Genomic DNA, 27,990 nt, shown 5'->3' with positions numbered 1-27,990 from the left:
ACATTATGCGGACCGGCCGGTCCCATTCACAGTACGTTCGTATACGGTCGTCTCCGCAGGCTGCTTCGTATGACACCGGGTGCATCGTCCAAAGGGGGGGCGTCAGCGGTTCACTGTTCCGGCGAGGGAGGGCGCAAGCAGTGGCAGAACTTGCGGTACGGCATGGTGGGCACGCAGTGGGAACGGTTGCCGTACAGGGAGACGCGCAAAACGTCTCCGAGAATGGTGACGGCACCGTTGAAGACGCGCGCCGTCGCCTCGAACGCAGCCTCACCGGGCACTGTGATCAGGCTGACGGTGAACTCCTGCAGATCTTGGCTGCCGCGAAAGAGCCAGCTGACCAAACTGCCCAGCCGCTGCAAGCCGTAGAAAAGTCGAGGGAGACACTCAGCATAGCGGTGACGTTTTAGCGCATGCGTGTACCGGACTACCAGATGCCTGTTGCGCATGCGCAGTTGCATGTGCGCGGCTGGCTTAGCTTGAGGCTACTCTATAGCATATCAGGTATTCGATGATTCGGTGTACGTCTACACTAGCACGTACTCGCTATTCTGACACTTGCATTAGCAATCTAAAGTTCTAGAAGGCTAATTGCTTTTAGGGGAACCCCCAAGGTGGAGTAGATTTGTAATAAGGAAGTAATTACTCATTTAAATCCACCCAACCACCGCCATACGTCTAGAAAGGAAAGCTATACAGCGTCTACGGAAGCTTCGTAATTGAATGAAAATACGCCCTGGCCGGGGTAGTAGAGCAAGCCAGTCAATGTTTTCTCTTGAAGAATGTGTCAGTTGCCCACATCTCGACTAGGGATTTCTAGGTTCGTCAGACTAGATATGTAGCCTATGCTAAGGGATATGGAGGCGTGCGGTATTAACTTAGACGGTTACCGAATAACCTGACACTTTCTGCACACGCGCAATGGTAGGCGGGCATCCCACATAGCCATATACCTGCCACTACGGGTGCTTAGCAGATACCCGGCAATCCGCTAGACGTCTGCGCTCGTATGCCTCCGCTACGCTCATGTGAACAACGGCAACAGCCGGAGTTATCTTAACGAATAGACGACCTGAAACCAAACAGCATCGGGAGGAAAAATAACAGTAAGATGCAAACTTTAAATTGGGACGAAGAAGTAGTTTGCTGGCCAGACGCTGGAGAGAGTTAGATAAAACTACCACATTCATCTGACGGCTTAGTTGGAAGCTACTCCTGCCGTCAGCATCTACCACATTCATCTGACGGCTTAGTTGGAAGCTACTCCTGCCGTCAGCATATCAAGAGCATAACTAAAAAAAATGTTTGCGCGCTGGATGACCCGCCCTTCATCAGTTGTCGTTCTTCAGACTATCAGGGCTGTCGAGGTCACGGGAAATAGTCGGCGCCGTTCCGATGAGAGATGCTTTAAGAATTTGACCCCTGATATGTTGGCGCAAGCTGTAGCTAAGACTTGAATGCTGAAACGCGATAAAATAAAACATGGCAGCTATTACTGCGAAGTCCCCTTTTTTTACGCATTGCTTCGTTTGCCTTGTCGGAGCAGGCCAGAATTTGTAATATTTTTGTGTTTGTTTTCTCTGTGTGTGTGAGCTCACTGGTCCACGTGCTTCATCCCGCTTACGTCCTCGTGAAAAACTACCAGGTTCGTTCGTTACTTATATCTGTGAATCATTTAACTGACATTTAATTACTGGACATAAATTACTAAATGCAGAATATTTTCAGCAGATTTTCACCCGGACACTGGCGCCGTATTTTCGTTTAGCCGAAGGAGGCGCATGTTTATATTTCACCTGTTTACATTAACCGTGTAGTGGCCACGTATCGAAAACATCCGACAAAAGTTATGAACTCCTAGGATCTCATTACAAGTGGTCTCTCTAATACAGGAATATAAATGTTGATGAAAAGATGATTACAGCACAGTGGTAGCCATTTTCTATTCTTTCTGAATATCTAAGCAGATAAAAGAGGGCTCTGGTAAGCAGGTACAGGCAGCAAATGCAGATAAATGTTCAGTATTGCTCGATTCCCAGGCGATGCAGTATTACGATGAGACAAATTTCAGGCTCCGCCTACGTTAGGGCGCGCGATAAATGTTCAATATTGCTCGATTCCCAGGCGATGCAGTATTACGATGAGACAAATTCCAGGCTCCTCCTACGTTAGGGCTCGCGATAAATGTTCAGTATTGCTCGATTCCCAGGCGATGCAGTATTACGATGAGACAAATTTCAGGCTCCTCCTACGTTAGGGCTCGCGATAAATGTTCAGTATTGCTCGATTCCCAGTCGATGCAGTATTACGATGAGACAAATTTCAGGCTCCTCCTACGTTAGGGCTCGCGATAAATGTTCAGTATTGCTCGATTCCCAGGCGATGCAGTATTACGATGAGACAAATTTCAGGCTCCTCCTACGTTAGGGCTCGCGATAAATGTTCAGTATTGCTCGATTCCCAGGCGATGCAGTATTACGATGAGACAAATTTCAGGCTCCTCCTACGTTAGGGCTCGCGATAAATGTTCAGTATTGCTCGATTCCCAGGCGATGCAGTATTACGATGAGACAAATTTCAGGCTCCTCCTACGTTAGGGCTCGCGATAAATGTTCAGTATTGCTCGATTCCCAGGCGATGCAGTATTACGATGAGACAAATTTCAGGCTCCTCCTACGTTAGGGCTCGCGATAAATGTTCAGTATTGCTCGATTCCCAGGCGATGCAGTATTACGATGAGACAAATTTCAGGCTCCTCCTACGTTAGGGCTCGCGATAAATGTTCAGTATTGCTCGATTCGCAGGCGATGCAGTATTACGATGAGACAAATTTCAGGCTCCTCCTACGTTAGGGCTCGCGATAAATGTTCAGTATTGCTCGATTCCCAAGCGATGCAGTATTACGATGAGACAAATTTCAGGCTCCTCCTACGTTAGGGCTCGCGATAAATGTTCAGTATTGCTCGATTCGCAGGCGATGCAGTATTACGATGACACAAATTTCAGGCTCCTTCTACGTTAGGGCTCGCTTTTTCAAGAATATTACTTTTAGTAGACCCATGTATGTGTGGCAGCGGACAGTTCAAACTAGCTTGGATATTAATGTTGGAAAAGGGCATCGAATTCTGCGAGGAATCCGCCGCGGTGGCTCAGTGGTTAGGGCGCTCGGCTATTGATCCGGAGTTCCCTGGTTCGAACCCGAGCGCTGCGGCTGCGTTTTTATGGAGGCAAAACGCAAAGGCGCCCCTGTGCTGTGTGATTTCAGTGCACGTTAAACATCCCCAGGTGGTCGAAATTATTCCGCAGCCCTCCACTCTGGCACCTCTTACTTCCTTTCTTCTTTCACTCCCTCCTTTATGCCTTTCCTTACGACGCGGTTCAGGTGCCCGGCGATATATGAGACAGATACTGCGCCATTTCCTTTCCCCAAAACCAATTATTATTATTAATTCTGCGAGGAGGAATAAAAATTCACACATACGTACGTACACACTCTATCGCAGGTCATACATGGGGCACTGTGGGGTCAACTCTAGAGGGTCAGTAAAACGCTACATTAAGCAAAGCGAGGTAATTTCGAGTTGACAATTGTGCGTTTACACGAGGTCTCTGTTAGCGAGTAAACCTGGCTGTGACTGCAGCGACGCTTAGCGTCTAGGCGGTCAGTGCTGGCTCATGTACGCAATTTTCGAGACCACGGCAGGCCATACCACTGTCCCGCAGGCATAACGACACTAGTACAGAAGCGGGTCCTGTTTCTGACCCCACCTCCCACCAACCCGACTTTCGGAGTCAACAAATTTTATAGGCAGATAGTCATGCGGATTAGGCTGAGTGAAATCGCAATGGGCGTGCAGGTTTCCCCAGCTCGAACCGATGCTGTCGGCCTCTTTTGAAGTCAGTTGGCCCGTCCTATGAATTGTACTTTCAAGCATTACTTTTTTTTAATTAAGCGCTCTTATTAACACGACAGCATTCCAACTGGCCGAGCTTCCAATTTTAGCGAAAAATTTCACCATCAAAAGTTGACTCGATTCCTTCCAGCGCGCTTCATAACGCCTTCCTTACATAGACCATACTTGTGAGCAACACTATTACCACGTGGCAGTGTTCAAGCATGACAAGAATTCATGGTAGTATCTTGGCTGCCGAGGTTACACTCACGCTGCTTCTCTCGCTGGGGTCATCCAGAGTGTGCGCGTAGGCAGCGTCGACGCGCAGCAGACGAAGACTGGCGCATCGATCCTCGTACGGTTCCAGGATGCGGTTGATCTCACGCACCACGGCGCGGCCACCTAGAAAGTGCAGCAAAGCAAACAGAACTTCATCTTCGTGAAGCTATCCAGCACGTGTTGAATGTAGTTTTGACAGTGGGGCGAGTTTACGGTGCCAGATTAGGAGAGGGTGGGGGCAGAATATTGTCCCATATTCTCTCCCGCTTCCAGGAGGATATGAACCGGAAGGCGCTGCCATGAATTTTAATTTTGCCCGTCCTTATCTTCTAACTCCCCCCTCCCTCCCCCATCCTCTCTCCCTCCTGTCATGGAGTGGCCCGACAAAGCATTTGCGGATCAGTGAAAACGATATTTGGTATGGTATCAGCTACAGGCGCTCTTCCTGAAAAATCGGGAAGAAGCCCCATACGATATAGACAGAGAGTCGTTGATGTCACAGAGGGTACAGAAATAACTAAAGAGAGGCAGGAAGGTGCCCATTGGGCCTAAGCCTTTCTTTTTTGTACATCATAAAAATGCTTTGCACTGCATAAGCTGTACAAGCTATAGAGAGGTTTAGCGCATCTCAACTGGAAATGCGCCAAGGCGATACATAGCCTGGCGTGACCGGGCGCCCCCAGTACAGCACAGGCGCAGTTCACACTGCACGTGAACGGATTGCTGTACAGCGCACCGCACTATGTCAGAGTTTCTAGATTGCCTTCTGTATCTAATATCTACTTTTAGGGCCCCAAGGTACATCTCTGCTCTTCCGCCGATCTTCCTGTCACACACACAAATAAAAGCCATCCGACTTTATATGTTAGTGCTTTGAACTAAAGTATAAAAAAACATTTTGTAAATAACAGCCGAAGAAGAAAAGACGGTGCTAGGTCTGGATTAAACACACGACCTTTTCACATCACACTCTCTGCTGTACCAGTTGAGCCATGGTGGTAGTTATTCCCGGCTTGCACTTTCGGGGGGATTCGCACGCGTGAATGTCAAACAAGCCTTCAACGTGTTCATCAGCGTCTTTCCTGACCGTGACGGCTACCGTGCAACCTTGAAGGCTAACCGCGCGAATAGCAACATCACGAGTGCATCTGCCACAAGGAACGTAGCGAGGAGCACGCTCCGCGCCGGCAGCTCTAAACGCACGCACCTGTGGTACAGGCCACTCCGTCGTCGACGTGGACGTCCGGCGCAGGCAGGAGCACCACTGCACCTGCATGCCAGTCTCGTTGCAGGTGCGGTTCTGGGGCACCGGCATGAAGAGGGACGCCATCCGCCGCCCGTCGTACTTGCGCCTCGTCGCCTCCTGTGGGCGAAGGAGAGAAGATTCACTCCCCTTGAAGTAATACCGCGCGCTCCATGAGTTCTCTAGGTGTCTTTCTGAAATTAGATGGCACCCCTTTCAACAGGGCCTTCGGGAGCTTCCAGTTTTTAACATGCGCAGACCGACACATTGGAGGGAAGGAGCCGCCGCGGTGGCTGAGTGGTTATGGCGCTCTGCTGTCGGCCCGAAAGGCGCGGGTTCGATCCCGGCCGCGGCGGTCCAATTTCGATGGAGGCGAAATTCTAGAGGCCCGTGTACTGTGCGATGTCAGTGCACGTTAAGAGAACCCCAGGTGGTCGAAATTTCCGGAGCCCTTCCCTACGGCGTCTCTCATAGCCTGAGTTACTTTGGGACGTTAAACCCCTATAAACCAAACCAAACCAAACATTGGAGGGAAGGCAGGAAGTTAGCGGACATAAAAGTTGCAGCCAGCTGCAGGCTTGCTTAGGCATGCCAACTGCTTTCTTTGAAACAAGCAGGTAAAGATACACTGAAGCAGAAAAATATGTTGAGCATATTTGTGTGTGCCTTCAAGTGCCTCGTCTTTTCTTTTGTGCTCTCCTTCGATCAAAATGAACCATGTAAAGATGTTGAGTCTAGCTGTCCTTCGAGCGCTTGCATATGTTAAGGGATCTAGTTCACAGCAATAACTTTTGCAGCACCAGCTGCCCTTAGCCTGTTCCTTAAAGATGTAACACCTGCGGCGCCGTCCGCGCAGCCCATCGCCGGCCACTCATCGGTAAAAATGCGTCTCCCATCGATGACACCAGTATCTTTCACACAGCACCTCCTGCGTGCTAGGCGGATGCTATGACCCGTAGGCTTCCGCTGTGGTGGCTCAGTTGGTAAAGTGTTAGATTCTGCTACCGCTTTAATCAATTTTGCGCTGTTGGCGTCGGCGTTCACAAGGCCACCACAACAGGGCACCCACAGTTAAAACCGCGCGTTTAGGCATCCACCGCCATCCACCACGGACCTATCAGAACAGCGCCTTCCACCCAGAAACTCCCGATACGAGGCGGATGCTTTGCCACCAGGCCTCAACATCCCTTCTAATATATTAACTCTAATCGACAATTTTTTCGCAATCACAAGCCCGCTAACGCTGGATCATTCGCGTTATAAACTCGTAACCATCCTGCGCTCATAAATAATGTGCCATCGCACTCAAGCCCACATTCTCTGAATATATCATTTGTCGTCCTGGTCCTCCAGTTGACAGGTGTTTTCCACCTGCCACGGTGGGCAGCAGTGATGACGCCACAAGGACACGTGACCTAGGTGGCAGATGGAGCCTCCTCTTTTTCCTCCTACAACGCCGAAGATGACAGATTATTTCGCAGAACGTTATCGAACACTGTCACAAGAATAGTGAAGTTCATTAAAGGGCAAACGCTCTCTCCGCATCGTTTCCATTTGCACCAGTCAGACGGAGCTGCTACCATCCTTTCCACGTCGCTTTTGTTAAGGATGGTTTAGAGCGTTGAGATAAGGTTTCGTCTACACAGACAGGCGTAGGGAACGTGAACCCACCTGTTAATGAACTACGGCTTGTCGTGTGCTGTCTGGCCCTCAGATTCTCTCATTCAAAAGGGGAAAGCGCCACGCGAAGTGCAGTCGGCCTGTTGCGCCACCCTTAGTACCCGGAGAAATTGTACCGCTAACCTACAGATGCACTTCCCAAGAATGGACACGATGCAGCAGGGAATGCCTGCTATTTTGCCTTCAAGAGAAACGCTTTATCATCCAACACTAAACAACACATTCTCAAACTTAACTTTCCAACCTCGAATTAACTTTTTTTCAAGAGCTACGGCCAAATCAATGCATACAACACTCACGACATCAATATGTTCAGGTTCAAAATTCGATTTGAACAGGGTTTACACCGTCGTAACGTGTTCACGTGAGAATGCGCAATTTTCTATTTACTTAAATCGTTTAATCCGATGCCGTTTTCAAGGCACAAACAACCATTAGGAATTATCTATGAGCATGCTTACAGATACGCAGTGTCCAAGTGTAGGGTACAGAATATAGTTAGCACCCAAATGGGGGTTAAGGAGGTTGAAGTCCAGCTTGAAACGTAATATCTACAGAAAGTAACGCACGTAAACAATGACGGCCTAGAGCTTCACAGTGGTCTACTTTCCTGAGTTTAGCGCGAAATACAATATTCGAAAAATTAACCAGGCCCTCACTTCAAGCCTGCCTTACTTGCGCTGTCCATTTGAAGGCCCACACTGACATCCAACACGACCGGCGTGCTTACGTGCGTAGCTCCCGTTAGTGACATGAAAACTGTCAGCAATCAGGAGCCTGGCTGTCGCATGGTTGGCTTTGGCTCGTGCAATTGGCCGGCGCGCTGGTTTTCATCATGCAGTCGGCACGCCAGCCAATCGCCCGAGACAAAACCACCTGGTTGTGAAAAGCCAACCACGTTAGAACCCGGCCCCAGACCTCAGCTGGCTACCTACTAGCAAATGTTGACCGGTACGGCCTCCTACTCCAGCGCCGCCAACGGAAGCGACAGTGCTACGCATCAAACCCGCCTCTAGTTTTCACTATGGCATGAAGGTTAACAGCAGGCTGTGACTGCGGCGTGTGTTATTTCACCACTCCTATTCGCCCTGCTCATTGCCGGAAATTTTTTTTTGGCAGCGTCAACTTTTTAAGAATCTGTTGGCACCTAGCAAACTTTTTCAGCCCTAAACTCTTTTTTCATGTCCATTTAAAACTGCTTAGAACTAGCTCCTATCCGCAGAATGTTCGATGTAGAAGGCCCCAGGCTGTACAGGTGGTGGTTTGTAAATAGAATGGTCGGACAATATCAGAATACATCCCCTGCGTTCTATTTATTTTCCTTGGGCACCGCTCGCTCGTACCTGGAATGCCTCTGAGCCGGAGGCGCTGAGGAGCGCGAAGTCTTCGAGCACGCTTCTTAGAGTGGCGTACACGTCCAGCGGCGTGGTCAGCCGGAACGCGTTGGCCTTGAACACCCGGACCAGGTCGGGGTGTTGGAGCGACAGGCTGCGCGGCAGGTACCACAGGTATCCCGGCAGGCGGCCCTCGAGGAGGCCAGCGAATGTGCGCCGGATGCTGCCCCAGCGCATGCCGTGGTCGCTCAGGAACACCACGATGGTGTTGTTCAGGTGGCCGCCCTCGTATAGCGACTGCGCGCGCCATCTAGGGTCAAGTCTTCGCACCGCTGAAGAGTATCAGCGTAAAAGATTCCGCAACGCCAAAAATGGGTAAAAAGTATACAAAGTAAGCGCTGCATTTGTCTACGTATTTATTCTTTCCATGTCTCGTAATGTTTTTCTTACCTTGCATCCCTGTGTTTCAAAGCAAGAGTAGAGTATAGTTTTTCCAGACCACGTTCTTTCAGATCAGAGTTTGCGCCCGTACTTGGTTTTGCGCTTTCGCATCAGAGCTTTAGGGGGAACACCTCTAAGTCGGCCCTGATGAGATCATCTGTATGGCAATCCAGGTACAATATCATCTAGATAAAAATGAAGACCACCTTATGGTTTTGAAAGTGCACAGTGTACATACATGGCCTCGCACGATAACACAGAGCAGGTGCGGCGATAGTTTTCTATGTGCCTCCATTTAGCACTGTTGATATTTCAGATATTAACAACCAACGAGGTCATACGTTCCAAGCAGTAGCACGGAGAAAATGTGGTGTGCATTCATGAGAAGGCACACACGCACAGCGATGCAATCGTAGCGCTCCTGGAGACGTTGGATGTCTTTGGTTTGTAAAGTCACATTTGCCGCTCAAACAACGGCTAGTTCGCATAAAGACAACGGTGCTCGTCCCAAAGTCACTCGCGGGGTATACAAAGATCGTGCTGCAAAGTAGCTTCCGGTGTTCATCGAAATTAAGTAGTAGTGGAACAAGCTACATGGTTATGACTACGAATGTGGCGCTGAACGCCGTTGAAATCATAAACTCACTGTCCACTTGGCGTAAAGATATTCCTTACTGATCCTTATATGCGACAATCCTACCCTTCCCCGCGCCTGCAGAACATTAAATGTTGAAGCTAATGGGAACGATACGCAGGCGCATGTGAAAATGGCCCAGGACAGGAGCAAGGAATTGTACAAAAGCAAGAGCGCCGCACATCTGTACTAACAGAAGATTCTAGAACAAAACAGTTACTCTAAACGGTACACAAAAGGGCCGCTTACGGGTTTTAATGCGAGTGCTTCCACATCATGCGACTTCGCGTCCTCCGTTGTTCACAAAATTCGCCGATTAACCAGAAAGCTGATAACGTCAAGTTCACGTGGCCTTGTGACGTCACTCTACTGTCCATCTGTCCGGGGCAACTTGCCCACCATGGGGAGTGGCAGTTAATTTGCTTGCAATAAATTCAAGTGCCACCTGCCCACCACTGCACATCATGCGATTTCGCGCCCTGCATTAGCCGGAAAAGTCGCAGATTAGTTAAGACAGTGATGACGTCACAAAATCACATGGCCACGCAGAGAAAATTCAAAACCGAGAAACACGGGTGAGCGCGTTACCGGGAAAGAACGTGAAAACCAGATTGCGACAGATTTTCGGCAGACTCACTCAGTTATGATTATGTCTGTGCAAATTATGTGATTATGTGTGTGCAAATAACGTTACGATGAGAGTGACTATGTTATGTGGTGAAATATCTGCCACAGACGCATGAACATGTAAGAGCAACGTTCTTTCTAATGCCGTCGCATTCCACTCATAAGGCGACCTAAGCGTCCCCATAACTCTCGTCTCAGAAACGCTGCGCTGAACGATTGCTCTCGTTGCGAAGTCCAGATCGCACGAAGTTCAGCGTCCTTTAGCGAAGCTTTCGAGTCAGGCCATGCTCGTTGAAGAGAAAATGGCAGTTCCGTCCGTCGTGTGAATCCAGTCTTGGTGACACTACAAAAGCGTTAGTGTTGCATGTTTCGGCACCGTGCCTCGCGCTATGGTGCGTTTTGTCATGTCATATTATTTGAATAGAAGTTCGGCTTTTTTCTTCAGAGAGACTGTTCTAAACCGCAAGAAAGGGTACTGGTGAAACAAGCTCACTCCAGGTACTCCCACACGTTCCGATTGCTGTCATTATTGGGCTACCGATAACCTTTTTGACTGGCCACTGTCTGTTTAGAAAAAGGCTGGAAGCGAGAGGCACGTGCTTATTTACCAATTTAGGGTGTCCACCTGGAATTCTAGCTGACCTATTTTGGAAAGTAGGTTTAAATACTTCCGATTTCTAGTCGTTTTTCTTCCTTGTTTGTATGTCACAGACGGCACTTAAGGTCGTGCGAATGGTAGCATGGGGCTCTGAGAACAAGACGCCAGCTCCGCGAGCACACAAAAGCACCGTGTTCTGCCTGAGAAATGACTGGGGAGGATAGCGTGAGAAAAAGCAGACAAAAAACCAGGAGCCCAGGGGCTGTTAGCTGTGCTGCGCAGCACTGCTTTTGCGCTCTGTAAGCTTTTCAGCGCCATTAGGAAAAATTATCTTTATATAAACAACTAGGCCTGTCCGCTGACGTGGAGACATCCATGATAGCATGTTTTGGTATCGCGGATTGCATTCTGCGGCGGAAGTAATACGATACGTCTCCATTACACCGGCGAGATACGAGCATCCCGACGAATGCGAGCAGCGTACTTTTAAGGTATACCGTCAATGTGAATCACTCGCCTTGAAGAACTGGAGAAATACTTCGTCCCCGGCCCAGCGTGTGGAGGCGTAGTCATGCGTGAGCGTGTTGATCCAGGTGAAGGCGAAGTATGGCTCGTCCCTGAAGGTGACTGCGAAATCGCGCGTGTATTTGAGCAGCACCTCCGACTCCAGCGACGGGCCCACGCAGTAGTCGCAGTTCAGGGGCTGTGCGCAAGCAGAGAAGGCACGCGTGACGTATGCTGGCAATCCGTTTCTTGCGCATAAGTGCCAACAATGTTAACGCTTTCCAGTGTTAGCTGAAATTAGATGATCTGAACAGAGCGTTCTGTTCATTGTTTGGGAAAGACTGTAGTCTGTCTCCTTGCACTTTCGTTGGTTCCGGAAGAAATTTTTGAATCTGTCACTTCTTTGGTTGATCTAGAATGTGAAATTCGGATTACGCGAGTGTGCCTTTTTGTTGTCCACGTACAGATGTGGCGCGTAAAAAGTGGTTGCTAAACACAAATTACGCTGAAGGTTTTAACTGCCTTCGTACAGTAGGCAGACTATTATACTATATCTCGCAAGCTGTCCACAGTGGAGTGGAAGCTACTAGCACTAAGCGACTGCTTACAGACTTGCCAGGCTGGCTCGCGAGCGCGCAAGAACAGCACACTTGTGGAAGACATTCCCACGCCCTCGTAGCTACACTCCGCTGCAAGCAACTTATGAGATGTAGTATAGATTCATGAAAACCAGAACAAATGTGTGTTCGTTGCAACGTAACAAGGAATACAAAGAAACTGGTGCTACTTTCTTCCGATCTGCCATCTGGTGCTCACCTTCTTGTGACCCAGCTCTGCTTCGAAAGGAAGGACGAACGGCCTGCTGTAGTAGTCCGTAGGCTGGCGGAGGAAGCCGAGCTTCAGGTAGTTGAACGTTGATATGTTAGGGGCGTCCTCAGCGTACAGGGTGCGGTAACCAGCGTCGGCGAACATCTGCGAAGCCCAATGCATCAAATTTCTCACACCAATAAAGCAGCGCAGTAATGAGTCTAAGTACAGAAACGCATGACTGAGCAAGGTTCCGGAATTTTCACAGATTCTTCCTTTCATGCTCAAGCTGCCCAAGACCCAAACTATACTCGCGCAATGCCGCGAAACTATGAATGCTTCGCTTTCGAGTTGAGCATTTTTATATCTGCTTGCTGTCCTGTTTACACCGTCACCACTCGTAATACCAATGATGTCGCGAGTAATCGATCACGAGTGCCTCTCACAGGAATCCTCTGTCCGATGCCGGTCCAAGCAGTTTGCTTTTCCAAATCATCTTCATTTATCACCACTGGGAGCACCACTACGGCTTGTCGAGGCCGTAGATCTCACAGCCAGACAAGCGTATGGAAGACAAATACGTGAGGTTGACTGTCGCTGACGAGTCTGAAACAATCATCACCATCCTGTTTGCTGCTTATTTTTTATTACTTGATATTGGTTAGTGGCATGTTACAGTAGTGCAGCTCCCATTAGACCAGACGGCTATAACTCAAACTTTGTTCTACAAACATAAAATGATTACACTACTAATTTCCTATGGACCAGCAAAATTAAAAAAATTGAAATATTCCACTACGCTTTTCTCGGTTTCTTCAACTGTTGGCTTGCTTAATATCTCGGTCAGGTAGTAATTTTTTAGCGACAGGCACTCACGATCGCACTTCACTGTGCCTTATAAAGTTCGGTCTCTCAGCGCGCTTTGGAAGTTTTGGCATGTAAGTAATAATGAGAATCGTGCTTCACACTCAGGAAGGTATGTCGCCGGGATAATTGTTGCTGTATGAATAAGTAGAAAAAAGTGTGACTGAAACATAGCTTATGACGACAGGTGCTATACTTTCTTCCAGCCTGGCAACACATATTAAACTATATTTCTAGTCGCTTGTGATATTTTTGTCCTAAATCATGTCTCTGTTGCGCCTTATGTTAATAATTCATCAAACATACCCACTGGGTAATTATTTGATGCAAACTTCATTTCTTGAGCCTTGATGACGCAACAAACAAGATATGCGATCAGAAAAGTAACTTCTTCGACGTTACGACTTAAATTCGCAAGTTTATTATGATTTGGGGCTGGCAACCGTATCTTGTGTTCATGAGTATGAAAATAAGCAGGCATTTCGGAGTTAATTATTTCAGCAGAACATAGTAAGATGTACAGCCAAACGCCGACTGACTTATCTTTTGTCTTACTGTTGCAGCTTACTGTGTTATTGCACGACGCCCGTTGGAGGCATTCAGTGGCAGCCGCGCCCCCACAGCTAGTGCATGGCCTGCCTTGAACCGTCCGTACCGCTGACGGCTACGCTTTGAACTGCTGCTCGTCCGCATATATTGCTAGAGGGAGTAGCGCGAAAAGACCACCAAGCCAAAGCAACAACTCTAGCGCCTATAACCTCCGGAATCGGAATCTCCCAGTATCTCACACTTCTGCTAACGCGAACAATCAATATGTGCTTGCGCATCCTTCTCCTTCGCTGTTTGTATGGATTTGCATGCCAGCCAAGCAGTTACTATGCAATTTTATTTTATTTTCGCAATGTCGCGATATTCGCGTCATAATGTGTGCACGCACCGTCCAGAGGAAGGTGCAGTTGTCCAAGAACTGATCGCTGCCACCCCAGCAACCGGGCTCCGCCTCTTCCATATGCTGGCCAGTCAGCAGCGGGATAATATTCTCCAGCGTGTTCTCGCCGAGCGCATTTACGCCGTTCATCATGGTGGCATTCATCTCAGTCAAGAGGTATCTGATGACACAGTAAAAATAAATAAATAAATAAATAAATAAATAAATAAATAAATAAATGAATGAATGAATGAATCAATCAATCAATCAATCAATCAATCAATCAATCAATCAATCAATCAATCAATCAATCAATCAATCAATCAATCAATCAATCAATCAATCAATCAATCAATCAATCAATCAATCAATCAATCAATCAATCAATCAATCAATCAATCAATCAATCAATCAATCAATCAATCAATCAATCAATCAATCAATTCAGTCTGCTACCTGCGACCTCCACTTATTCGTGACGATTTAGTGAGCAGAATTCAACAATATAAAAGGCGACCGTGGCCACGAATACAAAATGTTTGGACGGGGGTTGAATACGGCATCAAATGTTTACACAAATTGTGTGGACGAGAAGCTGTCCGGTAGGGTAAGGAGTCCATACATGGCTAATTTACTATGAAACATGTAATTCGATCTTGCATTCCAAAAATGGCACAAGATGTTTGAAGTATGTTGCCAATTACTGCTCACCCAAGTAATGAAATTTCATGACAATTGCTTTTCAAACATGTTTTATCGTTTTGAAAAGCAACTACCTGATTAACAGACGAGTACGAAGGGAGAGCACGCACAACACAGAAGGCGCAACTAACCAACTAGCTCGCCAAAAAGTGTTGCTCGAACGTGTTGGTTTTCGAGCATAAAAATAGACCGAAGCAAACAGTGAAATAAGCAGCAAATTCTCCTTCTAGACGCGACGCATACATTCTTTCGGACATCAGGATGCAGGGTTGCAAATTTCTTAGCTATGCGATTCCGCGTCTGAAGGCACGGCTCCTATGTCGGTGTCTGGTTCCGACCGGGAGCAAGACGATAGCACAAAGCTGAAGTGTAGAATAAATTTGTCTCCCGCTAAACGGGATGCAAGTCGGTCGATCCTCTTCGGCGAGAAGGTAGCGAAAGTGTGCGGAAGAATTTATTTACTGTACTGCGGGCAGTGGAGCCTAAATATTCCTAATTTTGGGTTGTCACTTCTCCGTCAGCACTAGACGGGGGCTGTACACTTCGAAGCAACAGTCGCATAAAGTCCGCTGGCAACGATGTATGCTATAAGTGACATTAATCAGTTATGAGTTGGAGCACAAAAGTTCACACTTTTCCTCCCAGCCAACGAGGCTTTTGCGAGAATTTTCTCGATCAGGCCGATAAGCATTTGGGCGGGCTTATAAGAAATTTATATCAAAGACCGATAGTCGGGTGGTCTTAAGGGCTTACTGCTAAAAAGGGTTATCACAACATGCCTGTTTCTGTCACGGACCATGTAAGAACAGCTATAGTGCACCGGTATTTTCCTGCATTTTATGACACTCTTTTTTTCAAGAGCGTACGTATTATGGCTAGTTAGGCTCTTGGAGCCGTATTCTGTGCCAAATTTTTAGGGCCCAGCTATTAGTGGCTCCCTTCTGGCGTGAGCAGCGGCGTCGTCGTCGAGCATTAACGCAACTCTTTACGTGACCGGTGCGGCTGACGTGATCATGGAGTGACGTCACGTTACATGACATCAAGCCACCAGCAGTTAGGAGCCGCCCGAACGCGCTCCGCACAGCTGTTAGTCGAATCACTTTATCTAACTTGTTCCTTTTTGCGCAGTTTGCAACGGGCAAGACCGCACTTGTTGCTACACTCATGCAAGGACAAGGCCAAGTCAGGACGCCAATAATATGTTTTTGTTAATCTCGTGGGCAGTTACTGTACAATGCCCGAAGGGGCAAGTAAAAAATCGAGAATCTCGAAAGTCGAAACCGAAAAAGCATGAACAGCTGTGGTGATCAAATGCATTCATGGGAAACAGAATAGCATTTGCATTCTTTGAGGGTGAATTTTCTTGCGGTTTTTTTGTAGGTGAGCAGCCACCGTACTAGAGCCGGCATAAGACAGTGCTTGGTAGCTGTTAACTCAGACACTGTAGGCGATTGCTGTGTATGGTTTAAGGCCAAATCAGTAAAAAACAACCGATATTAAACGACCCTTGCTCTCGGTACGGGGGTTTTCTTTGGCTGAGCACAACGCTTGCAAGGAAACAGCAAAACGAATTCAAATTTATGTTGGAAAGCAAAAAAAAATTGCTCAGTTCCTCACAATGCAGCAATACATTAATGTTTACATTGTCTGCCACGAAAGAATATAATACTAGATGACTCTAGAGTAGAAAAGAGGAGGAGGTAGGCGCAAAGATGACGTCACCCGTATCACCCACCTGACCGTCTTGGGCAGTGAGCGCTTCATGTTGTTCCGCGATAACGAATCTGCGCCCACCAAGAGCACGCTGTATCGGAGATCGTCCGGCCCTGCCTCGGTGTCCGCGCTGTAATTCACTGTCCGAGGCGCACGAAGCCGACTGCAGCGCTCCTCGACGGTGGGCTTGCGAAGCACGAACGCGTGGTAGTTAACGTAGACGAGCTGGTTCGACGCGTCGTAGCACAGCAGGCGGATGAACTCGACGTCGATGACCGTGCCGTTGATCACGGGCACGCAACGGCCTGACTCCCTGCACGCGCACAAAGTTTTAAATCTACATCGCGCCGGACATTACAGGAAACCGGTTTTACCTAGCGACCGCTACTGGTGAAGTTTAAACAAAGCTAACAAATGTCTTTGTTTGGGTTCAGTTTTTGTGAGGTTTGACGTCCCAAAGCGACTCAGACTCAGAGGGACGCTGTAGTGGAGGGCTGCGGATAATTTCGACCACCTGGGGTTCTTTGTTGTGCGCTGACATCGCACAGTACACGGGCCTCTAGCATTTCGCCTCCATCGAGAGGCGACCTCCGCGACCGGGATCAAAGGCCTTTGTGTGCACGTTTTCCAGATTGAGATCTACCCGTGATTCCTCGGCGTTATATCTCTTGTCCAATTGGTCACACAAAGGCTGCCAGCAAATATCGAGCGAGAATTTCGTACGAGGACTGTGATCTTTTTCTTGTCTTTGGCTAATTTTTAGGTCGATTAAATTGTCTCCAGAGGCTAATTTGAAACCATTTAAAATTTTCCGCCTAAAATTTGTTTCTGTGATAGCGTCAGAGCATGAGAAGTAGTGGCAACCTCGAATTTCAATCGTCTGCTCGTAATATCACGGTCGTAGTCGAGGAGAAGGAGAGAGATGTTGCAGGCATCTAAGAAACGTGTTGCAAAACAACAAAAAAAAATGGTCTGAGGAGCAGGGCTATCGCAGCTATAAGCCTAAAAATTCGGAACCCCGGAAAGCCACGAAATTGATGCATCAGATAGTGGCAGGAAGATTTTATCATGTGCTTCCATAAATCATCAAACACCTGAAGTAGAAACTTGAATGTAGTGCTTGAGATGCTAGCTGGTGTAATTGCTAGATGCTTAGGGATGCTTAAAGTGCTGTATGCTTAAGATACGCGGGGAAAAATGAAAAAAACTGTTATTGTCTTCCTCTTAAGGATCTTAAAATTTTATTTCTTTAAGGGAGTTGAGTAGCTTTTCCCGTCGGCTGACCTGCATTATATTTTAGTGCGACTTTGTAGAGTCTCGGCAGTTTAACATGAAGCGTATTTTTTTTAAAATTCTATGGTGTATTGCGTCAAGTTCTCTATGTGTTCGCGCGAGCTCTGTACAGTCATTTTTTCACTTTTTTTTTCACAGGTACATTTTGCTCATTGGGCATCAGGCACTTAAGCTGCTTAACTAACTTTTCGTCAGGAGTCCAGCCCTACCGCTTGTACGTGGAAGGCAAAATAAATTGATTTAAAGTGCTTCCATCTGACAAAAGCTTTTATAAGATTAAAACTTTCCACGTACAGTATTACTTAGTGTAGCGCTCACTTGCTGGCTTCAGTGAAACAGTGCAGTGCTCACATGACGACGTTGTCGTTCACGGGCTTGATCGGACGATAAATTATGCGGTAGCAGCATTGAATCGGTGGCTTCGCCTTCGTCTTGTTCGCGGTCAACGTCATGGCCGACGTGTTGAAGAAAATCGTGGTCATCTGCGTAAACAAACCTCCTTTCAGAGCCTTCCAACAGAATGGAAACCTAAAAACGTCGCGCACATATTTGCGTTGACAACTACAAACCGGCGGTGCACCTGTAGTTCAGGAACTGGCTAATATCGTAAACTTGCATAAGAACTAGAAAAACATCTAAGGTATAAAAACTTGTCCTTGACGGTGTGTTACAGGGCCAACGGCTTCACCACTGACAGATTCATCATCAACATCATCATCATCGTCGTCGTCGTCGTCATCATCACCATCATCATAAACAACCTGACTACGCCCACTGCAGGACAAAGGTCTCGCCCATGCCTCTCCAATTAACTCTGTCCTTTGCCAGCTGCGCCCACCGTATGCCCAGAAACCTCTTAATCTCAGCTGCCCACCTAACTTTCTGCCGCCCTCTGCTACGCCTGCATTCTCTTGGAATCTACTCCGTTACGTTTAAGGACCATCGGCTATCTTGCCTTCACATTATATGCCCTGCCCAAGCCCATTTATTCCTCTTGATTTCGACTAGGCTGTCATTAACCCGCGTTTGTTTCCTCACCCACTCTGCCCGCTTCCGGTCTCTTAACGTTACACCTTAGTGACTCTAGTTACACCTGTCCTTTTTCTTTCCATGGCTCGCTGCATTGTCCTTAACTTAAACTGAACCCTTTTCGTTAGCCTCAATGTTTCTGCCCGTAGGTGAGTGCTGGTGCGATACAGCTGTTGCATACTTTTCTTTTGAGGTGTATCGGTAAACTGGCATTCATGATCTGAGAGAGATTATGGCGTTAAAACGAGCCAACCTTGATTGTCTGAATTTCTAGGTGCTAAAAACAGATGGTTATCAAGGCAGTGCATGGCAGAGGAATGCCTTGAGAACAAATGACGCCTTGCAGAATCAGGGAAGGAAGTCTGCTCACATCTGTGTGGCTGTATCTTGGGTACTCCAAACAGTTGACGGGGGGCGTTGTCGAGACGTAGGGCAGTATCGATTCGTGCCAAGGGCCATAGTCAGGCACCCTGCAGTTTCTGCGAAAAAGAAAAGAGCAATGTCAAACAGTACTGCAGGCCTTCGCGATCAACACTCGCACATACGCGGAACAAATGGTGCTAGAAAAACACGAGATTCAAATTGAAGTTCAATACATTGCAGGGGTTTCGAGTAGCACTGCAGCAAACTAAACAAGCAGAAGTTGACCTCAGCAAAATAATTACGATGGGAGGCTGCCAGAAGCGAATCTTCATGCATCTGGCAGTATGCCGGACATTCACGCGATGCAATTGGTCGGCACATTCACTCATGTGAGAGTGTGAGAGTGAGTGGACGTTAGCGTGAGTGCGGAACCTCTCGTGGTGCTGAGGTATGCTCGCAACATCCTGAGTTATGTTTCCCGGCCGTTCACTAGATCGCAGGCTTTTATGATGGTCGCGAAAACGTGTTCCCGCTGTGCACAAGGACGTATAGCCAAGACATTCGCTGAGCCCTGCTTCTTACTCGGAGGTGATGACGAATCGAAGGTCCCTGCCTCTGGCCGGCTTGACGTAGAATTGCTGGCCCGGCCACATAGCGAATGCAGCCAGAGCAGCAAACACCGTGAGGCCGAGCAAGGTGTTCTGCTTGGAGGGCAGGGAACTGCAGAAGACACTCCTCCCTTGTTTGCAGGGCTTCAGTGTCAGGCTGCATGGATCTGGAAGCGCAGGACGGCGTGAAAGCATGCGGGATGTAAAAAGAGGTGGTTAAAATGGCAGCTCAAATAAGAAGAGCCGATATTGTGTTTAACTTCTTGTATACACCTCTAGACGCGAAAAACACACGCAAGACGATTTTCTTAAAGCGGCGAGCCTGATCGAAACTGTGTGACCTATAATATCGCGGGAAATATTTTTCTATTCTTAGTGAAGGAATCCGGATAGACTTAGACCACCTGGGGTTCTCAGCGCATGTTAAAATACCCCAGGTAGTTTAATGAACCCAGAGCCCTCGACTACAGCGTTCCTCAACGCCCATTTGTTGGTCCGCAATATTTTACGCTTTTAGTTTTTTAACCTCGGATATGTGAGGTCACAGAAGGTCGTTGACTTCACCTGTCGTGCCTGTCATATTTGCACTGCTTAAAAATGCGTGTCGTCGATGATCATCGTTCAGGAGTTGGTTGGTTTTTGGGGCAAGGAAATGGCGCAGTATCTGTCTCACATATCGGCGGACACCTGAACCGCGCCGTAAGAGAAGGGATAAAGGAGAGACTAAGAGAAGAAAGGAACAAATAGGTGCCGTAGTGGAGGGCTGCGGAATAATTTCGACCACCTGGAGATCTTTAACGTGCACTGACATCGCACAGCACACGGGCGCCTTATGCTGTGCTATGTCAGTGCACGTTAAAGATCTCCAGGGGGTCGAAATTAATACGGAGCCCTCAAAAGGCACTTTTCAGCATGGCTGCTTGAGCTCCAAGCATCGGTCAGGGCACTGAATCACATCGACCGGCTTCACCGCGCACCGGACGGCGGCACGCTGCTGCAGCGTATGCGCTCGCACCCACGCTCAGGAATGGGTGCGGCGCTGCTCGAGTATGAGCAATTGACTCCAGGCCCACCCTCCTACGGCTCCTGCGCGCCCTGGCCTGCTGCCTAAGAGGTACAGCGAGAAATCGTCGGCATCGCGGGAAAGCGGAGCACACCCCTCGGTGCTGTGTAGCAGCTTGCCAGAGCCGTCATACATGAGGAGTTCCAGGACCATCCCCCTCGTGTACACCGACGGCTCAGTGGCCCGCGAAAGCTGCCCCCTTGCAGCGGCGGCTACCATCCCCGCCCTGCGACTGCACAGCCAGCAACACGCAACCTATTGGGCTCCTCCACCACGGCGGAGTTGATTGGGATCTGGCTCGGGCTCTACCTGCTGCTCATCCTCGGCCCTCCGCCGCCCAGGAGTGCTCTACTGTGCGACTCCCGCGCCGTCCTCAGCCGCCTGCAATCTAACAGCAGCGGTATCCCACAAGTGCAGGAAATTCGCTCGCGCATCGAGCACCTCGCGCAGAGAGGATGCGCCGTGCGTGCACAGTGGGTGCTCAGTCACTGCATGCGGCATCGCCGGCAACGAAGAAGCTGACGACCTCGCGACCGCTGCACATCAACTACCTGTCAGCGATCTGCCCATTGCGCTGGAGGACGTGCGTGCGGCCATCCACGACTATCTTCGAAAGCAGCACCCCGACCCACGCATCGCAGGAGGTGAGCGCATCGACAGTATCACCGGCTGTCGCGCACTTACACGGTCGCAACGTGTAATGATCCCCCGCGCGCGCATTGGCTGCGTGTGGCTTGAGGAGCGACGGGAGCGTCACGGAATCGCAACGAGTGATGTGTGTGACGGATGCGGTGCAGTGGAAGCACTAGAACACCTGCTCCTTCACTGTGCCGCGTTCGCCGATGCTCGTCGCGATATGCTTGCGGCCTATAGGGTACTGGGCACACTACCAGACACTCTCAAGACGCTATTGTGGCCGCAGGGCAGTGCGCGCACTCGTGAGCGAACCTTGGTGAGCCTCTGTGCACTTCTCGAACACACGGGCTTGACGTCCTGTCTATTCTCCGCCAGGTAGTTACACGCAGTGACCGTACACTCCGCGAGTTCTACCATGAACGATTAATAACTGGACGCCCCACTCCAGTTGTAGCCAACACAGTGCCTTGCGCGTGTATTTTAATTCCTCCAACATGAACTAATCACGCGCACAACCTGGACACATTTCTTATTGTGTAAATAGTTTGTATATATTACGTCTCCTTCTATCGTCTCTTCCTGTCCCCTCACCTCTTTCATTTCATTTTTCCATTCTGCCTGCTATCCTTTATTACCGCTGCCCCAGCTCAGGTGCTTCAGTATCGATGACAGATGACGGGGCTAGGAAAAATTTTTTTCCTTCCTTTTTGCTATTTTAATAAAAAGCCACTACCACCACCAGTATGGCTGCGTTTTTATGGAGGCAAAACGCTAAGGCGCCCGTGTGCTATGCGATGTCAGTGCACGTTAAAGATCCCCAGGTGGTCGAAATTATTCAGGAGCCCTCCACTACGGCACCTCTTTCTTCCTTGCTTCTTTCGCTTCCTCCTTTATCCCTTCCCTTACGGCGCGGTTCAGGTGTCCGCCGAAATATGAGACAGATACTGCGCCATTTCCTTTCCCCCAAAAACCAATCAGTATGCCCGCGCCAGAGTTACCCGCCTTTGCTTCTTTTTTTTCTATCCGTCATTTCCTTTCCTCAAAAGCCATCAATTTTACTTAGTGCGGAAGCACTCCTGAAACAGCCGATGGGTTTTTGAAGCCTCGACATTTGACGCTTAACCTAATACCTTTGATCCTTTACCTTTGACTTTTGAGATGAAATGACCTTGGCCGAGTTAGACTGGCGGTGAACCTGGGTGTGCTCGGGTGGAAAACATGCTTGACCTAGCCTGAAAATGCAACTGGCCCACCTCCAAAATTGTGGTTGGCCCGCCTCCCAAACTGTGGTTTGCCTAGCCCCGAAATTTGGAGGGCTCACTTCCTAAAATGTGAAAGTTGATTTGGCCCACGTTCGGAACCGAGCTGGGCGACTACCAGAATGGCTTGGTTCATCCACGAAATTTGGGTGGCCTACCTTCGAAAATCTGAAAATTGAGCTGACCGAGGTTCTAAAACGACCTGGGTCAACGCCAAAATCGGTTTGGCTCTCTTCCGAAAGTTTTAAAACTGAATTAACCCACGTTCGGAACCATGCTTTCGCACAGTGTTACGTGCAATGCTAAACCGCCTGTCAATTTTTAATTCTTTTGCATCTGTTCTATACAACAGACAGAGACAAAAGAAAAAAATACCTCAGAAGAATACGGCCTGCCATCTTGATGATAGACATGCGGTAACATCACGTCAACCTGCCTACTTGGATTCTAGTTAACACTTTCTTTTCACGGTTCCTTACGTCAACACAGTGCTGTCACCGTTTAATTGCATAGCCATTGTGCATAATACAATAGCAGCGATCATTTATTGGACTGAAGTGAAGTATAAAATGTGTTCTGACGCTCAACGAAGCCGAAGCAGCTATATCTGACTATTTTTGATAGTGGTAAAGCGCGACCAGCGACGTGCTTTCCGCGCTTGAAATTTTGTCCCCTGAGCGCCTGCTATTCGCATGATTACCGCTGGAGAGAAGAACGAATGCGGACTCACGGTGAAGTGCTGTGATCCGCAGCTTGCAATCAGGGCGGAGGCTGGGCATACTGGAAAGCTCGGTTTACGCTGGGCAGCTTGCAGCGCGGCCACTGTTGTTGTTCCAGACAACGCCACTAGGTGAGGAAACGTTTAAGGAACGCAGCTCGAACAGCATGAAGAAGCAGCGTCCGAAGAACAGCGTGTGCTCGTGACGCTCGGTTCTTCTTCCTTCTCTTTGTTTCTTCACAGATGGCACAAGCACCGATGGCTTCTTAGGGGAGGTCTTGGATGTGGTCTAACTGTGTGCAATTGTGCGATGTCGGCGCACGCACGTTATAAAACCCCGTGTGGTCACAATTAATTCGAAGCCTTCCACTACGGTGCGTCTTTCTCCCTCTTCACGCAATTCTCTATACCTTTCCCGTGGCGTGGCGGCAGCGGGTACCGCGTTTCAATTGAGGCGAAACGAAATAGGCGCTCGTGTGCTCTGACCCGCTGAGTTGGCTCAGTTGTTAGGGCGCGCCATTACTGAGTCGGGGTACCCGGGTTTGAACCCAGTCTCGTCGCTTGGCTGAGTGGTTAGAGCGCTCGGTCAGTGAGCCGGTGTGGCCGGGTCCGAACCCGACCGCTGCGCCCGCGTTTCGGTGAAGGCGAAACGCAATGGCGCCCATGTGCTGTGCGATGTCAATGAGCATTAAGATCCCCATGTGGTCGAAAATATTCCGGATCCCTCCACTACAGCACTTCTTTCTTCCTTTCTTCTTTCACTTTTTACTTTATCCTTTTCCTTACGGCGCGGTTCGGGTGTCCACCGAGATATACGTGAGACAGTTATTGCGCCATTTCCTTAAAAAACAGTTTTGAAAATTAACTAGGAGGAGAAGGAGAAACTTTATATCCGTCTACAAAAGTAGCAGGTAGTGTGGGGTTATAGCCTCATCAAGTGGCCATGAGTCCGTAGCGTTCGGCGACTTTTACGGCTCTTGTTACAACCCGGATCTGTGTGTCCGAGTCAGACCTGAGCAACGCGGCCTCCCACTGACCTGGATTCGCGAGCTGCAATCCTCGTAGAGAGGAGTCCCGAGGGCAAGCCCCGAGCATGAGGCATAGAGTGGCATGTTGGCCACATATTTTGCAGGAAGGGGACTAGACCCCAGGCTATATGCGGGCATATATCGTGGGGTTGGGGAAGGTGTTCGGTTGGAGTTGCCTCCACACAACCTCTTGTGGTTTGGTGAGAGAGATATGTGTGTGGGAATAATAATAATAATAATAATAATAATAATAATAATAATAATAATAATAATAATAATAATAATAATAATAATAATAATAATAATAATAATAATAATAATTGGTTTTTGGGGAAAGGAAATGGCGCAGTATCTGTCTCATATATCGGCGGACACCTGAACCGCGCCGTTAGGGAAGGGATAAAGGAGGGAGTTAAGAAGAAAGGAGGAAAGAGGTGCCGTAGTGGAGGGGTCCGGAATAATTTCAGCCACCTGGGGTTCTTTAACGTGCACTGACTTCGCACAGCACACGGGCGCCTTAGCGTTTTGCCTCCATAAAAACGCAGCCGCCGCGGTCGGGTTCGATCCCGGGAACTCCGGATCAGTAGCCCAGCGCCTAACCACTGAGCCACCGCGGCGGGTGTGGGGGATTTGAAAATTGATTTTTGCGGAAAGGAAATGGTGAAGTATCTGTCTCACCTCACGGCGGACAACTCAACCGCGCCGTAAGGGAAGGGATAAAAGGAGGGACTGAGAGAAGAAAGGAAGAAAGAGGTGCTTAACATAATAATGGCGCAGATAAAGTGACAGGACAGAAGGAGAGCACACACACACACAAGCGCCTGGCGCTTGTGTGTGTGTGTGTGTGCTCTCCTGCCACTGTCCTGTCACTTGATCTGCGCCATTATTCTATTATGCATGTCAGACCAACTTGCCCAATCCTTTACGCTTCGAAAGAGGTGCCGTAGTGCAGGGCTCCGGAATAATTTCGATCACCTGGGGATCTATAACGTGCACTGACATCGCACAGCACATGGGCGCCTTTGCGTTTTCTGCACACCATGCTCACATGCCCCGCCTTCCCTCATCCTCCATCACCGACCGTGGCGGAGTCTTACTAGGGAGACTCTTACGACCGAAACTTCTCCTCAAGACCAGCGCCGGACCCGCCGCGGTGGCTCAGTGGTTAGGGCGCTCGACTACTGATCCGGAGTTCCCGGGTTCGAACGCGACCGCGGCGGCTGCGTTTTTATGGAGGAAAAACGCCAAGGCGCCTGTGTGCTATGCTATGTCAGTGGATGTTAAAGATCCCCAGGTGGTCGAAATTATTCCGGAGCCCTCCACTACGGCACCTCTTTCTTCCTTTCTTCTTTCACTCCCTCCTTTATCCCTTCTCTTACGGCGCGGTGCAGGTGTCCAAAAATATACGAGACAGATACTGCGCCGTTTCCTTCCCCCCAAAACCAATTATTATTATTATTAAGACCAGCGCCGGCTCATCTCCAGCGCTCTCAGAAGGATTGCTCTCCAAGGGCTATCCTTCGCTTTGTAGGGGTTCCTCCTCACAGTGAGGGAGCATCCAAGTGCCATGTGGGGGGCTTCGCCCCCACCACTTACATCGTTGACAATGAAAGTTGCCACCACCACCTTTGCGTTAAGGCTCCATCGAAACGCTGCCGCCGCGGTTGGGTTCGACCCCGGGAACTCCGGATCATTTTTCAATTTTCGATTTCTCACTACTGCACTGACTTTTTTTTTTTCTGAAGCTGGCTTGTAGTCATAGCATGCATATAATGTTTGGAATTTTCACTGACCAGGTAAAGGCACGAAAAGAATGTCTTCATGTGATAAAGGACTCTTTATATGCGTACTTGTCCTAGAAAAAAAAAGTGGAAACAGTGCAGAGGAAGGAGGAATTTGTTGTTGTTGTTAGCCTTTCAAAAGATGGGACATACCCACAAGAAACGGGAGGCGGAGGTTGCTATTCACCTGTACTCAATAAAGGCAAAAGAAAAGCATGCGGAAGTGCAACACCAGTGGATTCTATCTGAAGAAGGGCATGGGATGAAAAGGAATAAAATTTGAATGTTTAAGGGGGGGGGGGGGGGAGGGGGGCTTGCACGAATTCTTTTTCGGGTAATAATGACGGGATGAAAAACAATGTAAACAGTAAAAATATGGAGTCACACGAATAACGCTATCACACAATCTGGTGTTCCATTCCATGAGTTAAGCAACAGCCTACACATTTTGCGGGGCCGCGAATAAAGAAGCGCCTCGGAACACTGCTTTGCGGTGCACATTAGGCGCCATCTCTGTGAACGCAGCAGAAGCAAACGCTTTGAATCGACAAGCGCGCACCATGCGTGCGATCTGAAAAGGAATTCGGAGCGTTTTGAGGTGGACGACATCGGCACCAGATGTCGACACAATCCTTTGCAAGCGGGTGTTGGAGAAAGCGGTAGATGGTAGTTGATGGAAAGAGCGATTCATGAATGAAGCAAAGCAATGTCATCCACGGATATCATGGCGACATGACATGCCCGTGTGGCGGTAGTACAAATTTTGCAAATTTACTGTGATTACGCGATTAGTTTTGTACGGGCCCGGAGAAAAATATGGCTTATAACTACACTTTCTGCGTTGGTTGTTTAGAGATATGGTCACTAATAATTTAGTAAAGTGAATGAACCAACCTCTACCTTTTGTTTTCACTCCAGAGCACCACGAACCGCATTAATGATCTCATTCAACAACGTGAGCGCCTATTCACACAACTTTTGAACGCTAAATAAACGCTTATATTTAAGATGGCGGAGTATATTCATTTTAGCCAGCAGCGCTTCATTTAGAATCCCTCGATAGTGAAATATTTAAAGAGGCTTAATTGGGCGAATTTCCAGCAGACCGCAACCAACACCAGAATTACAGCTTATGGTGGGTTAAACCAAACAGTATGTTTAGGTAAAACGCTACAAGTATTCCGTGTGAAATAGTTGCTAAATGTGAGTCCTTCATATGCTTGAAGGCAATCTGTGCGCTCAAAGACCCTTTCGGCCTAAACTTCACGAAAGGCTGAGACCTCATGAAGTGAGAGAAGCTGTTGGAAAACTGGCATTCTCCCCAGTGGCATGCTAATCATTACGGCTGTTCCCTGGATTGCGGAAAAACACGACCCTATGACTGGTAGCCAAAGGTAACCAACTGGAAAAGTCATAGCATCGGAGATCGATTAGTTCCTAGATTAGATAACTAAGATAACGCATCATAAAAGCTGTCTATCGATTAGTTTATGGATTAGACAACTAACGTAACGCATTATAAATTCTGTTTTTTAAATTGTGAATTATATCGGCTACTACTTAAACTGCTGACGGGACGATTGGAATGTACCTATAGTTGTCTGCACTGGTTACTATTGGAGAGCTTTGCATATACCTTGCTGTTTCCAGACTCATCAGTAGCCTGCGAAGAAGTCTGTAAACGTCACTACTGATCTTGAAAAAGTTGGTTTCAAACTGCGGCCCTCTACGAAAAATTTGTTTTTTTTTGCCCATTACGAAGTTTCACGAAACCAGAAGAACGTGAGCGGAAAACGTTTACTTGTAAAATTATTTCATTCCAGCGCGTTCATGCTAGCACAAGTAAGCCCCGAAATCTATTTACTATTGGACGAACATAGAGATACTAATTTTGACCTTCCTAAAGACACGCTGAGGACAAATTGAAAGTGGCCTGCATCGAAAGGGTACCGCGTTCTAATCGCA

General features: G+C 48.3%; 1 protein-coding gene across 1 annotated transcript; it reads right to left on the bottom strand.

Moving 5' to 3' along the window:
• Positions 1–52: 52 nt before the first annotated feature.
• LOC144124376 (uncharacterized) lies at positions 53–23,308 on the bottom strand. The gene is made up of 12 exons (XM_077657004.1): positions 23,229–23,308; positions 19,515–19,707; positions 18,940–19,048; positions 17,892–18,022; positions 16,270–16,560; positions 13,842–14,013; positions 12,050–12,205; positions 11,247–11,432; positions 8,439–8,726; positions 5,376–5,535; positions 4,165–4,295; positions 53–356 (listed from the first exon to the last, which is right to left on the bottom strand). Exons 1-12 carry the CDS (start codon positions 23,275–23,277, stop codon positions 111–113), a joined length of 2,112 nt encoding a protein of 703 aa, XP_077513130.1. The 5' UTR covers positions 23,278–23,308; the 3' UTR covers positions 53–110.
• Between the last annotated feature and the right edge of the window lie 4,682 nt (positions 23,309–27,990).

The sequence above is a fragment of the Amblyomma americanum genome, chromosome 3 (genome assembly GCF_052857255.1).
Source record: "Amblyomma americanum isolate KBUSLIRL-KWMA chromosome 3, ASM5285725v1, whole genome shotgun sequence".
In the NCBI taxonomy this organism is placed as follows: Eukaryota; Metazoa; Arthropoda; class Arachnida; order Ixodida; family Ixodidae; genus Amblyomma; species Amblyomma americanum.
This window is presented reverse-complemented; position numbering and strand designations above follow the sequence as displayed.

What these genes read in the sequence shown, in the direction of transcription:
- LOC144124376 (XM_077657004.1), bottom strand. Translation starts at nt 23,277, where the DNA reads ATGCCCAGCCTCCGCCCTGATTGCAAGCTGCGGATCACAGCACTTCAC. An exon ending in GTGAACGACAACGTCGTCAT is followed by an intron (nt 16,561 to 17,891) that starts GTGAGCACTGCA and finishes GTGCGCGTGCAG; the next exon opens with GGAGTCAGGCCGTTGCGTGC. An exon ending in CAGAGCTGGGTCACAAGAAG is followed by an intron (nt 11,433 to 12,049) that starts GTGAGCACCAGA and finishes GCTTGCGCACAG; the next exon opens with CCCCTGAACTGCGACTACTG.